The 16,657-nt window shown below is 36.7% G+C and overlaps 1 protein-coding gene across 3 annotated transcripts in view; it reads left to right on the forward strand.

The window, feature by feature from the left end:
* The window catches only part of LOC5565305 (trissin receptor), a 307,255-nt gene that overhangs the window by 271,873 nt on the left and 18,725 nt on the right, over nt 1-16,657 (forward strand). For all 3 annotated transcript variants that reach the window (XM_021846795.1, XM_021846797.1, XM_021846796.1), the window contains one exon: nt 6,835-7,036. In XM_021846795.1, the coding sequence (XP_021702487.1) occupies nt 6,835-7,036 (202 nt within the window). The remainder of the gene's footprint in view (nt 1-6,834; nt 7,037-16,657) is intronic.

Genomic DNA, 16,657 nt, shown 5'->3' on the forward strand with positions numbered 1-16,657 from the left:
GGTGTTTAAAAATACCGTTTCAAACAGCTTCACATTCAAATTAATATTAAATTATATGAAAATATCAATGTATTAATTGAAAACGATCCCCTTTACTACATGTAGCAGGGTGGTACAAAATATAGTTTTTGCTCCATACCGCTCATCCAATTCTGATTCTGAGTGTTATCTCAAAAGTTCATTTGGATGAAAAATGAGACTGTATAAGCCCTTCAAAATTTATATTGGGATTTCTAAAGAAAAATCCAGCAATTCATTCAATTGATCATGGTGTTTGCCTATGAGCTGTTAAATAAGTTTATCAGGTTTATCATTCATATTCTGAGCAGGCAACATTTTTGAATCTGGTGCAAAAAAAAGCATATACAAATCATGGCAAGTATGTTTTACTGCATATATCCTATGATGCGGGAAGAGTAGAATCCTATGATGCGGGAAGAATCCACGAAGAGAGTTTTCTGAAGTAATCCCTGAAGGTATTTCTGAAAAAATGCTTAACAAATCTCAGAAGGAATCCTTGTAGAAATTTTCTCAGATGAATCCCTAGAAATTCAATGAAGGAATCCTCGAAGGCATCTTTGGAGGAATTCTTGTAGAATTTCTTCACTGTAGAAATTATGCTGGATGCATCCGTAGAGAAATACCTGTGAAAATCTCCAGAAGAAGCCCTATAGAAAGCATTCTGGAGAAATCTTCGGAGGAGCCTCTGGAAGTATTCCTGAAGAAATCGTTGAAGGAATGCGTGGAGGTCTCTCTAGAGCAATTCCTGGAGTTCTGCCGGAACTGCTCTAAAAGTACGATTGTGATCGAAAGTTCTTCCTAAACAAATTCTTGGAGAGATCACTGGAATGATTGGGAAATGAAAAAAAGCACCTGAAGGAATCTCTGAAAGAATCCCTTGAAAATCCCTGTAGACATTATTCGAGAAACCCTTGCGGAATTTCAGAATAAATCCTTGAAGAAATTCTTGGAGGAAGTCCTGCAGTAAATGAGTTATTCTTATATGAGAAAGTGAGGCGGCAATCATCATGGCCCTATATGTATACTGAACAATAGTTAATTGATAAAGAATCACCTTTTTGATTAAGATGTACATTTGCAAAAAAAGTATTCCACTTTTTTATAACTCCAAATTTCTTGAAAGGTATGTGTTGTAAATCTTCCAGCTTTGGATCATTTTTAAAAACTATTCTAATTAAAAATTTGTTGTTACAATTTTGTACAATAAAATGCGTTGTAGTATTACTTATTGCTTATAAATACATCATGTAATTTGATAAATTAAAACCATCTCATGAATCTAGGCCACGATTGAACCATTATCAAGTATCAGTTTTCATGACATTTCAAAGAATTATGTTTGCTCTGTAAAAATAACTACAATAACAGCTTCAATTGTATCCACTACTTGAATTGTGGGTCACAGGTATTGTAAAACCGACAAATTTTCTTCTGATATTTGTGTATTATAATGAAGTATAATGATAAATTATCATTTGTTGCAAGTCATTTAATTTGACGGTACTTCAAAAATTATTGCATATATTTCTTCTTAAAATAACCCAATAATTTTAACGGAATGTTTCCAAAATTTCCTTCAAGAATTCCTCAAGACTTTCATACAGCTTTCCTTCAATAATTTCACTATGAATCGCATTCTTTTAGTAATTCATCCAAGTGTTGTTCAGATGTTCTACTCGTGTTTTTCCCCGGTTTTCCTCAACCAATTTCTACAAGAATAACTCCAAAAGTTCATTATGGGACTTTTTCAGTATTATTCAACCCCCGATTTCATTTGGAAATTGTTTTAATTATTCTCAAAAATCGTAACATCCCAACTGAGACATAGCCTGTTTCTTAGATCACTTTGTTTATTATATATATATATATATTTTTCCCAGAACTAATCCTGATGTAAGAAAACCTTACCTGTAAAATTCTTTGAAAAATATGTGTTAAAAATTTTTGAAAAATCCAGTAAAAATGTCCTAGGGCAATTCCTATGCTAACAATTATTCATTCACTGAAAGCACATGCGTAGATAAGTCCTTGGTGAAATCTTTAGAAAAATACATTCAATATGTGCCAAAAAACCTTTGGAAATCTTGGTTAAGGAATTGCTGGCTGTAGTTATTCAATGAAGAATTCCTTAAGGCTTCCAGGAAACAATAGTGGATTTATCCCTGGAAATATATGTAACGATGGCGGAGATACAGAATTTTGAAACTATGATGGCACCCAATACTGTAATGCTTAAATGGTATAGTACAGAATCCGGTTTCCATTAAATAATATGTAAATCGCTTTGATGTGGTATAGAAACATTGATGAGTTTGTGCATGCATCTATAGTTTAAATATCGGCTATATTAATTAGTTCATCATATTATTATATATGTTTATAACATTAATCAGCACCATCAGTTATAACCAACAGAACGAACCCTTGTTGGCTTGGGAATCCTCTAGTTGAACTTCTACAACTTATATTACTTTTATAAAAGATCAGTGTTATCATGCACTCAGGCAAATGTACTATCGAAATACATAGGAACTTATGAAAATTCGCCACAATAAATCGGATTGAAATTCATATCTTTGCCTTATGAAACCAAAAAATGTTTTAGCGGTAACCTGGAATCTAACAAAGAACCTGAGTAACTTCATTTTCAATTGGACTAGTAAGTCCTAAATTAAAATTGTGCGCACTTTCAAACTGCATAGCAAGTTTTTGAGCTTTTTCACAATAAGTTAGTAATAATTTGTTTTCCTCTTTAAATGCCGGTATTGGCTTCTGAGGTTTTTTCAAAATTTTAGATAATTTCCAAAAGGGTTTAGAGCCAGGGTCCAATTGAGAAATCTTATTTTCAAAATTTTTGTTTCTTAATTGAGCAAAACGTTTCTTGATTTCTTTCTGCAAATCCTGCCATATAATTTTCATAGCAGGGTCACGAGTGCGTTGAAATTGCCTTCTCCTCACGTTTTTAAGACGGATCAAGAGTTTAAGATCATCGTCTATAATCACGGATTCAAATTTTACTTCACATTTTGGAATGGCAATGCTCCTGGCTTCAACAATAGAATTTGTTAAAGTTTCAAGAGCATTGTCAATATCAAGTTTTGTTTGTAAGGGAATATTAACATCAAGATTAGAGTCAATAAATGTTTCATATATATTCCAGTCGGCTCGAAAATAATTGAAAGTGGAGCTGATAGGATTGAGAATCGCTTCTTGGGATATTTGAAATGTAACAGGGACATGATCAGAATCAAAATCAGCATGAGAAATCAGTTGGCTACAAAGATGACTAGAGTCAGTTAAGACCAAATCAATCGTAGATGGTTTTCTAGAAGAGGAAAAACATGTAGGGCTATCAGGGTATTGAATTGAGAAATAACCTGAAGAGCACTCATCAAATAAAATTCTGCCATTGGAATTACTTTGAGAATTATTCCATGACCGATGTTTGGCATTAAAGTCACCAATGACAAAATTTTTTGACTTATTGCGAGTCAATTTTCGCAAGTCAGTTTTGAGCAAATTAACTTGCTGTCCAGAGCATTGAAAAGGCAAATAGGCAGCTATGAAAGTATATTTACCAAACTGTGTTTCAACAGAAACACCTAAAGTTTCAAAAACTTTAGTTTCAAATGACGATAACAGTTGATGTTTTATACGCCTATGAATGATGATTGCAACTTCCCCACATGCACCATCAAGTCGATCATTACGATAAACAAAAAAGTTAGGATCTCTTTTGAGTTTAGATCCAGGTTTTAAATACGTTTCGGTAATAACTGCTATATGCACGTTATTAACCGTAAGAAAATTAAACAGCTCGTCCTCTTTATATGAAGATTGTTTCTTATCCATTTTGAACTGCATCTATTTTGGGGTCGTCCATAAACTACGTGATAGTTCAATGGCGGGGGGGTGTAGAAGGGGGTGGTTCTATTATGATACCATGATCCATACAAATTTCGGGTTATTCGGCAGAATGGAATGCGGGGAAAAGTGTCATTCGGGAAATGATATATTGGTATTCAAAAAAGAGTAATTGCCTATCGCTGCTCGATATGGTTCGGGGCAAATATGAATTCTCCATTCTTCATATAAAAGATGTTCTTATTAAATTTTCAACTGCCTTATTTGTCTGAAAGCTCCTGATAGTTGTTATAGTAAATGTTGGTTAGAGAGTAGAGGCATTAATTATTGATTTTCATCGAACAGATGGCACAAATAATTGCAACGTATATCGAAATTTTGTAAATATCCAATAAACTGGCCCTTAAGAAGCAACAAAACTATAAAGAACAGCCGATGAAAAGAAGGGAGAACCACTTGTGAAACATTCCAAACCATTATTGCCTGTAAAACTTTAAATTAAATTTAATTGAAACCAATGTTGCTGAACAACGATCGGAAACGCGAGGCACGATGAATTTCCGTAGGCATCAAAACAGAATCTGCGAATAAACACAAACATCCGTTCGGGCGCTTCATTCGTTCGTGTTTCATTTTCGGATCGCTGTTTCTCCCGACGCTATCATCGGGTGATTTTCCATCGCTTGGTAATGTGAACGGTACGATCCACGCCGCCTGCTCTTCGCGAAGAACAGAAAAATATTCATTTCGATCATCTTCATGTGGGCTTGCAACAATCACGCTAAACTTGCTCCGCTCAAAAATGAGTGCCGAGCGCACAAAATTGGCCTCTTTTCGTGCAGCACAGATTCTGTGCAAAGGGGCTGTACACAGTTTTGTGCAAACGGTGGTAAACAAAACTGAATGAGTGAATTGCGCACAGAGGAGGAACGCTTGGAATGCGGAATTCGTTTCCATTTTTGTTTTGCTTCTGAAAACATTAAAAAAAAAACATTCCAATTTTAAAGATTTTCAGAGATTTTTTCATTTTCAATAGCCGAAGCGGAAGCAAATGGGGAAAAAACTTTCGCATTTGCGACCACCTTCCGGCTTCTCGCTTGAAAACATCTCAGAAAACTCCTCATCTTACCAACGGCCAACTGTTTGCTGCCACGCGGGATATCATTGACAGTTCCCTTTCCATCGATCTCGGACAGCCGAAGGCGAAAACGTCGGCAACTCACAGAATTAGTGCGACCTACTCAGAATTTTCACTCAGTCAGCCAGTTCTGCATTGGTTGCCTCATTCTGTGTAGTTTTAACACATGCGCTGCGTGGAGCTGGCTTAGCGTGGAGTGTTTGCTTGACTTTACGAGAAGAAGCAACCTTGCAATGAATCACGAGAATGAACAGCACGTGGATAAATGAATCCTACGAGGGGAGAGGCTTCGCGAACCACTTATCGGTGTGTTCATTTTGCTTCTTCGACGTTGCATCCGTTCGCTTTTTGCGATGCTCTTCGTGACGCAAAAATGAAAAATGAATTTTGGCGAATGTTGGATCGCGAAGATGCGTCGATCATTGTTCACGAAGAAGATCCATCGCAACCCTGATTGAAACTGAAAAATTCAGAAAGAAAATCGTATACAATTTACTAATTATAAAATAACATTATCTCATCTACATCTGTAAAACAATAGTTGCAACGCATATTGTATTCTCGTATATATTCAATGAATAAGTCCTTAAGAAATAACAACAATTCGAAGAACAGCTTATGCTGAAAAGAAGGGAGAATCTCTTGTGATATCTTCAAAACCATAATACCATTTTACTAGGACAACATTTATAAAAAAAATCCTTACTTTATTATCCGTCATGTTGAATATCAAATCTTTACATCAGTTAGCAGTATCTCTTATACATAGTGGAGCAGCTTTTAATGAATTCAATTGCTATTCTATTTTCTGTTTTCTTCTTTCTAGTTCCATGGTCCCTCAGAAATAAGTGCTGTCTTTTAAATTCATATTTATAAAGCTTGTTGATCGTTGAATGTTCAAGAAATCGATATTTTTTTGAACCGCAAGGAAGTCATGTGTACCTAGTCCAACAATTAGAATACTAGAACCACAATACCCAAAATGGATATTTGAAGCTGTCTAAGGTGTCTAAGAGACCCTATACTTTTTTGAGTATATTAACAAAATTAAAGAAGCTCTCGCTCGATTACTTCTCCTACAATTGCAAACTTGATTCATCTGAAAAAATAAATAAATAAATAAATAAATATAGGGGATGTTCCATTCTGGGGAATGGTACTTTCTGGCAAATGGTTTTCTGGCATATGGTACTATCTGGCGGATGTCATTCTGGCGAATGGTTTTCTTGCAAATATCGCACAATCAAAGATCCGGTTCAGTAAAATGAGTGATTCGGATCGGGTCCGTTCACTGAAATGAACCGTTTTGCCCATCTCTAGTTTAAATTTGGCAATCCTTTCAAATTTTGTTCTGCCGGAATTTGACACTTAGCATTTAATCAATCGATAAGGCAATGGAGAACTTTAAAAAAAAGGTGCAAAAACATCTAAACCCAATAAATTATCGTTATTTGAATACTTTTTCTAGTAAATATTGATGCTTTCAGTAGAGGGGTTTGTTCCCGATGGTCAGCACAAACACCGTTCTTTTCAGTTGCAGACTTAGCAGCTTCAAAGCTGTAATTTAATAATTTTAATATTACAAAGTTCACAGTTACAGTATACAGTTTACTTACATTATCAGTGTTCTATTTTAGATTCTTCGCTGAGATTCGCTTAACTGTTACACCGTCAAATGCTGTCCTACATGTACAAATAATCAGTAACTGTTACGACTAATTCACGTGGGTGTTGCCGGTGACAGGGTTAATATCATGGTATTTGTTAATACGGTAAACATTGAACATTGTTTCCAACTCTTTTCCTTCCAGGTCTACGGACTACCAGGGCGACTCGAACTTCAACGCCTTGTTCACGCCGCTCACCTTTCTGGTGACGTACTTCAACTCTGGTGTCAATCCGCTGCTGTACGCCTTCCTCAGTCGAAACTTCCGCAAGGGAATGCGCGAACTGTTGCTCTGTTCACTGAAGAAGAACAAGAACAAATCCCTGAACCAGCGCATTCCGATGCATGTAAGTAACGTTATCGATTGATTAGACGCTTTTCCCCCGGATGATGATACTCATCAAAAACTACTCACCACTCTGTCAAAAGTGCAGCGCATGAGCTTCGTCTGTCGTGTTCATCAAACCTTACTCGCTACTGCTTTAAGACCCACTCGCCTGTTGTAGCCTTCTTCTAGATAATGCCCTGACCATGTCCTAAATAGCCGTAGAAATAGAATTCCCTATCGATCCCCGCCCAAAACCGCTGACAGGTCAACAACCCCCCAAACGCTGTCTATTGCTTCCATTGAGAGGGCTTCTTAGCTGACGGCTACAACCGAAATGGATAATAGACGGTGACGTAATGACGAAATTGGAAAAATCGGAACGGAAAATGACAATCATCACCATCGGGCGATAGAAAATTGTAATTGGAAAGTATACGCATGCTGATTGGCTATTAATAATTGATACCGCTTCGGGAAGGCAGCAGAGACACGGACATGACTTGAGGGACACTAATTGAGTTTGAGCTGTTCCCGGGACTTGGATGATTACACAAGTACGACGATTGACGGTAATGGACTCTTGAAGGGAACCCAATTGGCAAATCAGATTGATATGAGCGATACGGTCGACGACGACGACGCAAGTTGGACACCCGTTGGCGGTACTGTGCCTCAAGCAATAGGTAGTGTTTGACGTTGATACATATTTTATTTTGTGTGATGGATTATTGGTTGTGAATGTGGAACTTCACTGAATATATAAGTTAGAAGTTAAATGTTATATTAACGTCCATATTTTGTATTTATCGTTAACTTAGATATTCATTGACTGTTAAACAGCCTAATAAACTCAATTAATTCTTACGAAGCATTGGAATAGATAGAATGTTTGTTTCTGGAGGGATACCGTGTTGATTCGTGTTGATTCGAAATGTACGAATGCTTATATCCCGGAAACCGACCTTCAATCACCCAACATATTTTTTAACAACTTTTATGCATGAAAACATCATTACTATGGACTCTATGCGAAAAACAACAGAATTTGTTCTAAAACACCATGAAAACGGCCAGTGTCCGACTTTCAAAGCGACCGGCAATTCGATGCAGCACGGTATGTGGAGAAGTAGGCTGAGGCAGATCTTTGATTATTTTGCTTTACTTTGACACCATCGATGTTGATAGAGGAAGGAGTGAACACCTTAAGAGGAAAATAACAATCATCGTTTTACAGATTTTCAAAACCAGTTTTTTTTCTCAAATTCAAAGTAATGTTCATGAAAATGTATCATTGCATTACACTTGAATTCTGTATGGCAACGATATATTTTCATAAGGATTTCTTTAAATTTGAGCAAAAAAACTGGTTTTCCATTTATGATGATTGCTAATGATTGAATGATGGATTCTTGAGCCTTAAGGATATCATCTTGTTTCTGATAGAATAACGAGAAATTTGTATAGCTCTATCGCACAACATCAAAAACAGGGATGTTATCTATAGCTGCGTTCAGACTAAAATAGAGCGGATCCATTTGAATTCGAATGTTGGTTAGTTTTGTATTTTTTGATTTGGATGAAATTTTGCACATGCTTTCGTTATGCCCAAAAATGCCTTTTTGCATCATCGGCTCGCCATTTTGACTCTAGCCTTACTTTTGAGAAAGGCCTAAGAAAAAAATCCTTAATAATTTTCAAAAAATTATAACTTAGAAACGGTTTGTCCGATCAGTTTGGTGCCTTCCGCAAAGTTTACGGTTATTGTTGGGACTATCTGGAAAAAATATACACTGTAAAAAAAATGTTGTAATTTTTTATTTATCGAAAATAAATTTTAAAAATCAATTTTCTCAAAAATCGTATTTTTGACTATTTTAATTTTTTTATATGTTAAAGTAGCCAAAAATGAAGTCTTTTGCACAGTGGGTCAAGATGGAGAAATCATGGACAAAAAAGTTAGGATTTTTTGAAAATAGGTGAATTTTTGAAAATGGTCATAATAAACTTTTAAAATATTTTTCAACTCGATTTTATAAAAGTACGCAAAATTTACAACAAAAAAGGTGTACGGAAAAATCAGGTTAACTTTTACCGTTTTAAAGATACAGCGATTTTAATACAAAATTATGATATAATGAGCTAATTTTCAATTTTCGGTCATTATAACATAACTTAGAAACGGTTTGTCCGATCAGTTTGGAGTCTTCCGCAAAGTTTTAGGTTATTGTTGGGACTATCTGGAAAAAAAATATACACTGGTAAAAAATCTGTTGTAATTTTTTATATATCGAAAATAAAGCTTAAAAATCAATTTTCTCAAAAATCGTATTTCTGATTTTTTTTTTTTATTTTTTTTATATGTTAAAGTAGACAAAAAATGAAGTCTGCACAGTGGGTCAAGATGGAGAAATCATGGACAAAAAAGTTATGATCGGCCCCCCTAGGATTATTCCTTAGGGTTAGAGGAAGACTTCCTGAAAATTTCAACTCATTTGGTTGTTCCATGAGCTGGTGCAATTGAATTAAAGCTAATATGGGATTTTCAGCTCAAACCTATGGTAAACAGCACATCATCCCAGGTATGCAAAAATAACAATTTGTAAGTCTCGAGAATGCGAAATTGTTAAAAAAAATTGCCTTATCTCCGAACGTACATTACACTGCGAAACACGTTTTTGTCTCAAGTATCAAAATACTGCTAATTAGTAAATTAAGGGTTGCTGAATCCATTGCCGTTTTCAAAAATATCATAGTACGTCTAGGTTTTGAGATATTGACTGTTGAAAATGCTAAATTTGACTATTTTTTCATGTGTATAACAATTATTATCAACAAAGTTCATAATACTTTCGATGCTTAAAAGTAATTTTTTGATGGTTCCGAAAAGTATTGTATATTGCCATATAAGAGAAACGAAGAATTTTGTATGGAGACTGCAAGCATGTTGAAAAAATCGATTTAATCTGAATTAAACCGTGCAATTTCAACCGAATTATATCTGAAATGAAAGTTATAGTCATATGTTGTATGTTTGGTGGATACTTCAAATTTCATGTGAATATCAATGAAAACAGTATTTTATACTTTGACTACAGGTCGCTATAAATTATGACGTGCTGGAATATATCTGAGAACGGCGTCAGATTCAGCAACCCCAAGTTTACTAAAGACACATAATTTGATTCTTGAGACACGCGAAAATGTAATTTTTGCTACGCTGTGTTATCGATTCATCGTATTCCACAGACAAAATTCTACATATTTAATTATGAACCTACTCAATTTCACTGTCGGAACATTTAATTTCCGGGTTTACAAAATGACTTAAGTCAAATTTTCAACTTAAGCAACCTTATCAGTACTTTCAACGCTCTGTTAGACCAAGTGACTTAAGCTTTGATTACACAGAGCGTACAACGCACGAAAATTTATACAAGTTGCACGAATGTTTGGGCGAATTGTGTAATATATGCGTAATATCTACAGTGATCCATACAACGATGTTGACAGAGATTTCATCACGAAGAAGTTTTGATCGCAACCAATTTTTTTAAGACCGGATCAGACAGGGCTCCAGGAGCACCTTTAGCAATTCCTCCAGAAATTCTGCTTGTAATTCTTCCAGGGATTTCAACAAGGGTTTCCTCCAGAAAAATCTGGACAGGGATTCCTCTAGAGATTTCGCAACGAGTTTCTTGAAGAGCAACAGGAATACCACCAGTGATTACTTCATAGAATCCTTCTTTAATATTTTTTTATTAAAATTCCACCAGGATTATCTCCAAAAATTCCTCCATGAACTTTTTCAAGGATTGGTCCAGGGATTCCTTATAGATTCTTCCGATAGATTTTCAAGCGATACCGATGACGTTTTTTCAGAAAATTCTTCAAGCATTTCTCCAGAAAAATATCTAGGGAAAGTGTACCAGTTATGGCCATAGTGGTTCCCTATTTGGCCATATGCAAAATTTGGAGAACTTTTATATTTTTAATCTTTTTGAATGATTTAACATTAAGATTTATTCTTTAATTTACTGCTAAAACACAAAAGATTTTTCAAAATGTAAAGGCATTCAAAATATCACGTATGGCGAAATAGGGAACCACTATGGCCATAACTGGTACACCTACCCTACTGGGATTTTCGCAGAGATGTCTCCAAGGATTTCTCCAGGGATTCCTCCAAGGATTACACTAGGACAACTTATTTTAGGATTACTACAGATATTCTCCAGAAATTCTTTCGAGGAACCATTCAGTGTATTCCACAGGTAGTCCTCCCAAAATTCCTTCAGGGATTCTTAATCGGAATGCTCTAGAGATTCTACCAGAAATTACTGCTGAGATTCTTCAAGTAATTACTTTACGCATTCATAAAGGAATTTGTTTCCCGTAAAACGGAGTAACTTTGATAATGCGGGTTACTATGATAGTGCGAAACCCACAACATACTAAACGAAACAACGAAATTTCTGTTAATCAGTTAAGCATAACGAATGTAAAAGTAAAGAGAATCAGTATGACACTTCATGTCAAAGCTATTTTCGTTGAATTCAAGTGCATTTGAGCATTTATATGCAAATATTTAAGATTTATAAGATTTTAGCATTTTTGCAACGCTAACAAACAATCTGTTCTACGATCACTATTTCATGAAGTCCTAATGAGTTCGTCACTTATCCTTAATAGCCTAGTTGTGGTAGAACATGAATCCGGTCTCAAATCTCTTAGAAAACCATTTTCACAAACTGGGACCATTCTTGTAATCAAAGTCAAGAATTCTCAGCGTTAATCGCCTAGAGGTATACAACAACCTATAAATGTTTCGAAATTCATCCAATTTTGTTCGATTTATACTCCATTATCAAAGTTACCCAAAAACAGAAAACCGACTTTCTATTATATGAAAATAAAATAGCCATCCAAAATAATTTTTTTGGCAATCTATCAACGGCAATCGATAGCTAGGATGTCAGTACTTATTTATTATAATTCTTTGAAACAGCATGCATAAATACTCAAGCTTTTTTCGAAAAAACTATCAAAGTTACCGCGTTTTACGGTAATAGTTTTCATCAGAAATTTTTCTGGAAATAGCTTTAGCAAAATCGCTACAGGAAGTAATTTAAGAATTTTTTGCAACTACACAATTATTTCAAAAAATTCACCAGGGAATCACCTAAAAGTTTATCTAGAGAATTGTTCTGGGTCATAAAAAATTCCCTTCAGGGATCTTTCCAAGAACTCCTCTAGAAATTCTCCCATCATTAATTCCTCCAGGAATTTCATCACAAATATATTTTTCTATTTATTAAAGAATTTTTAAACCGAAAGGATTCTTCAGGTCTGATCAGAAATGATCTCAGGGAATCCTTCAAGAAATTGTGCAGAAATTTCATGGAAGGCATGAAATTTTTTTTGGAGAAATCAATAGGGTTAATGTTCCAATAGTGGAGGTACTAAGAACGATCCAACTTCATTTTACCGCTAAAAATTCAAAAAGTGCAATAAATGTACATATTTTTGTTGTAACGGGAATAAACGCCCGTTTACTTAATGAGAAAAATAATTTCATCGCAGTAAACAACGGCATGTCAGTGAAAAATAATACCTCCACTATTGGTACGCTGTTCTTTTAGTTGCGTTATATATTTGATTTGTGTTCCTATAGTTGCGGTATCCGTTGTTTTCTTATGGGACCCTCCATGGTAGGAATACTTTACCGCAACTATTGGTACAAGTGAGAAAAGTTTGAGCAGTTTTGGTGGTATTTCATCAATTTTGGAGCAATTTGAACGATGCTATTCAACTATGTCATGTATCACAAAGCCAATACGTCGATTGGCAGTGTTGGTTCTGTAGCTAATTCAATGAAATCAGTATAAATGGCACTACCGCAGCTATAGGAACAACCACCACTAATGGATCATTTACCCCAAATGGTGACACACTGTTTTTTTTAAAGGATTTTTTCTAAAGAGGTGTAAAACAATTTTAAATAATGATAATTGTACAAAAAACGAAAACTTCATTATTTCTAAATAATAATGGAGAAGAACGACATGCACTAAGCAAAGGTCACGGGTATACCACAAAAGATCAAAGACAACTGGTCGCAGTGGTTCATCCCGAACAGAAACAGAAAACTCATTATTATAAATATTTTCTTTAAATTTTTGGCGAGATTCCAGTAGGAATTATTGAAATAATCATAACGGTTTCTTGAGAAATGTTCTCTAACCATACGTCATTCGAAGTTTGTATTGAAATTACTTCAAGAAATGCCAACATTTTGTATGAGGCCATCTGCCAATATACCACAATGTTCCATGATAAATTCCTGATTCTCATTTGTAAGGAAATTTTACTAAGGAAATGATTATGCAATCCCTTCCAGGGCCAAATGAAATAAATGATAAGACTTAATTAACAACTGAAATCTAAAAAAGTATGATTCTACTCAAACCAAAGTGTCGTTGTCCGTTACATTGAATGTGCAATCAGGTTCAATGAACCACTGTTTCGTAACCCCCGTTGTTGCCTTGGAGCTAACGTAGTTCGGGATGAAGGTTACATCAGGTCATAGAGTTTTTTGCTCGGATTTCATCCGTCAAGGATGAACGTAAATGCAATTAAATAGATTTTCAATTCAATCGGAATTGAAGCAGAAACCAATTTTCCCCCGGATGTAATTCGAACAATGGACGAGTTTGATAGAGCTTCATCAATTCATTGTTATTAATTGTGGTAGTTTAAATAACATTTACCGTTGGTTGATTGCAGGATCCGGGCCTTCCTTAGCCGAGTGGTTAGAATCCACGGCTACAAAGCCATGCTGAAAGTGTCTGGGTTCGATGCCCGGCTGGTCCAGGATCTTTTCATAATGGAACTTTCTTTGACTTTCCTGGACGTACATAAAGTATCATCGTACCTGCCACACGGTACACGAATGCGAAAATGGCAACTTTGGCAAAGAAAGCTCTCAGTTAATAACTGTGGAAATGCTCATTGAACACTAAGCTGAGAAGCAGGCTTTGTCCCAGTAAGGATGTATGCCAAGAAGAAGAAAATTGCAGGAATAGGAGAAAAGTGAGTGCATGGGTTTATCTGTTTTTTTTTTCTACCCACGTATACCGGTCATCATTGTGTTCCGATGAGCATTGCATATCCACCGAAGCAACGGGGAAAGATAGGTTTTATTGTTTTCAACGTTTATATTTGGATACATTATAAACATTCATTTGAATATTCAATTATAAGGGGGGATGGTGAGCATTTTAGAGCTTCGTGGATGCCAGGAATCACAGTGGCGATCAGAAAAACTAGGCATTCCCTGTCGAGCTTTTGGACGAGTCGGACGCATTGTTCCGTTCATCATCACGCGAGTCTCAAACAAGTGGAGTTTTATTTTTTCATTCCTCACGCCGAGGGTGTTTTTTTTTTTTATATCATTTGCCATTCCTGCTTGTGAGAAGTATCTGCCGCAAGGTGATTCCTGCCGACGACGGGAAGCGAGCTGGCTTTGGCGATGCCATTGCAGCATCGTTCATCTTTAACCCAAGACGATCATCGAAATCAATCATCGTCATCATTTGGTCGCCAATAACAACGACGACGACAACGGCGACAAAGGCGCATCGGCTGCTGTAGTGATTTGTGCATCAACAAAACCTACCTACTCCGGACGGATAAGTAGCCTTCGCTATTCATTGTCTTTCGCCTTGTTTTTCCCATCCACCATCTATCACGTGCTAGTTGTTTTCGGGTCCATATCAGTGGTTGCCAACTTGCGGCCCACGGCCCACTTGAATTAGCTTAAAAGTTTTTTTTTTTTTTTTTTTTTATTTTTTTTTTTATTATTATTTTTCTTTATTATTATTATTATTGTTTGGATTAATTCTCTAGTAATAATTATCAACCCTTTCTTTTTTTTTGTACATATTAGGTTAGTTGTTGTATTATTATTAGCATTATTTTTGGCTTCTGTGGTCCACTACGTACTGATCCATTGCAATGGACGTAACAGATGACGGCGGGGGGCCGAAAAGATCCAATATCTCCGATGATGATGTTGAATCAATAGAATCTCCCTCGTTTGAAGAATTAAGTCCAACCATCCCTGGAAAGCTTCAAGAATCGATGGATACTTCCGTTAATGACACCGCATTGCTTCCCTCCACCTCAGGGGCAAACAATACTGGTTTTACAACACACCCCATAGTCAATCCTCCACATTCCCAGACAAATGACTCTTCTATCACTCTTTCCACTGTGACCCCCCGCCCAAAAGCCTATCCACCCGGATCTAAGGGTCCCTTTCTGGTTTTTTTTCTGCCCAAAGGCAAACCGTTAAACAAAATTCAAATTCAGAAGGATCTGGCAAAGTCGTTTCGAGACATTGTCGAGGTGTCTTCGCCCAGCCGTAATAAACTGCGAGTCACCGTCAGTGACCGCGAACAAGCCAACAGAATTGCTGCCTACGAGCTTTTTTTAAGGGAGTACCATGTCTATGTCCCTAGTCTAGAGGTCGAGTGCTCAGGAGTAGTCACCGAGCCGTTTTTGACATGTGCAGACATCAGATCTGGTACTGGAGGTTTTAAAAATCGTGCCGTTCCTCCAGTACAGATAATTGATGTCAAACAAATGAACCACGTGTCATCTGATGGCACCGAAAGTCATTCAAATTCGTTTCGAGTGACTTTTTCTGGGTCAGCCCTTCCGGACGTCCTCGTGATTGGGCTTCTTCGTTTACCTGTCCGTCTCTATAAACCGACGGTTATGCATTGCGAAAAATGCCAGCAATTAGGGCACACCGCAACGTACTGCTGTAACAAACCTCGTTGCAGCACGTGCGGAGAGCAGCATGTGGAGGGCCCTTGTTCAAAGGAACCAAAATGTACCTGTTGTGGACAAGCTCCACATGAACTAGTCGCATGCCCGAAGTTCATAGAGCGGGAGAAACACACAATTCGCTCCTTGCAACAGCGGTCAAAGCGATCTTACGCAGAAATACTGAAGAAGATCGCTCCGGCCATTGATCCACCAGCCCAATCCATTAACAGCAATAACCTCTTCACTTCCCTGCCTATTGATGATCAGGGCTCTGGCTCTGAGGATGGGGAAGAGTATACTGTCATTAATACAGAAACCAAGAGGAAGCGAGCCATTGCAAAACGGCTCAAGCAACGCCAGCAAGCTTCTCCAAACGAAGCTGTTAGACAGGTTCTCCAACCATCCCTGGAAAAATCAAGAAGGGACAGAAGCCCCGCTAAAGTTCAACCTCCTGGTTTTAGATTATCAGCTGGAGACTTTCCGTCACTTCCGGGAACATCTAAAACCCCAGATGTCCCAATTTTTCACTCAGAAAGCCAGGAAAATCGAAAACAATATGTCGATGCTTCTGGAAAAATGACTCTTTCTGGGATAATGGATATCATCTTCGAAACGTTAGAAGTCTCACCCGCTATAAAAAGCCTTATCAGTATGATTCTTCCTTTGGTAAAACCCCTTCTGAAGCGACTGGCTTCAAATTGGCCGATTCTTGATTCGTTCATATCCTTCGATGGCTAATTTAACCAACGAGGTCGGGGATATGATCGAAGTGCTACAGTGGAATTGTAGAAGCATTATTAAAAACATA

Source organism: Aedes aegypti, chromosome 2, assembly GCF_002204515.2.
Source record: "Aedes aegypti strain LVP_AGWG chromosome 2, AaegL5.0 Primary Assembly, whole genome shotgun sequence".
NCBI lineage: Eukaryota > Metazoa > Arthropoda > Insecta > Diptera > Culicidae > Aedes > Aedes aegypti.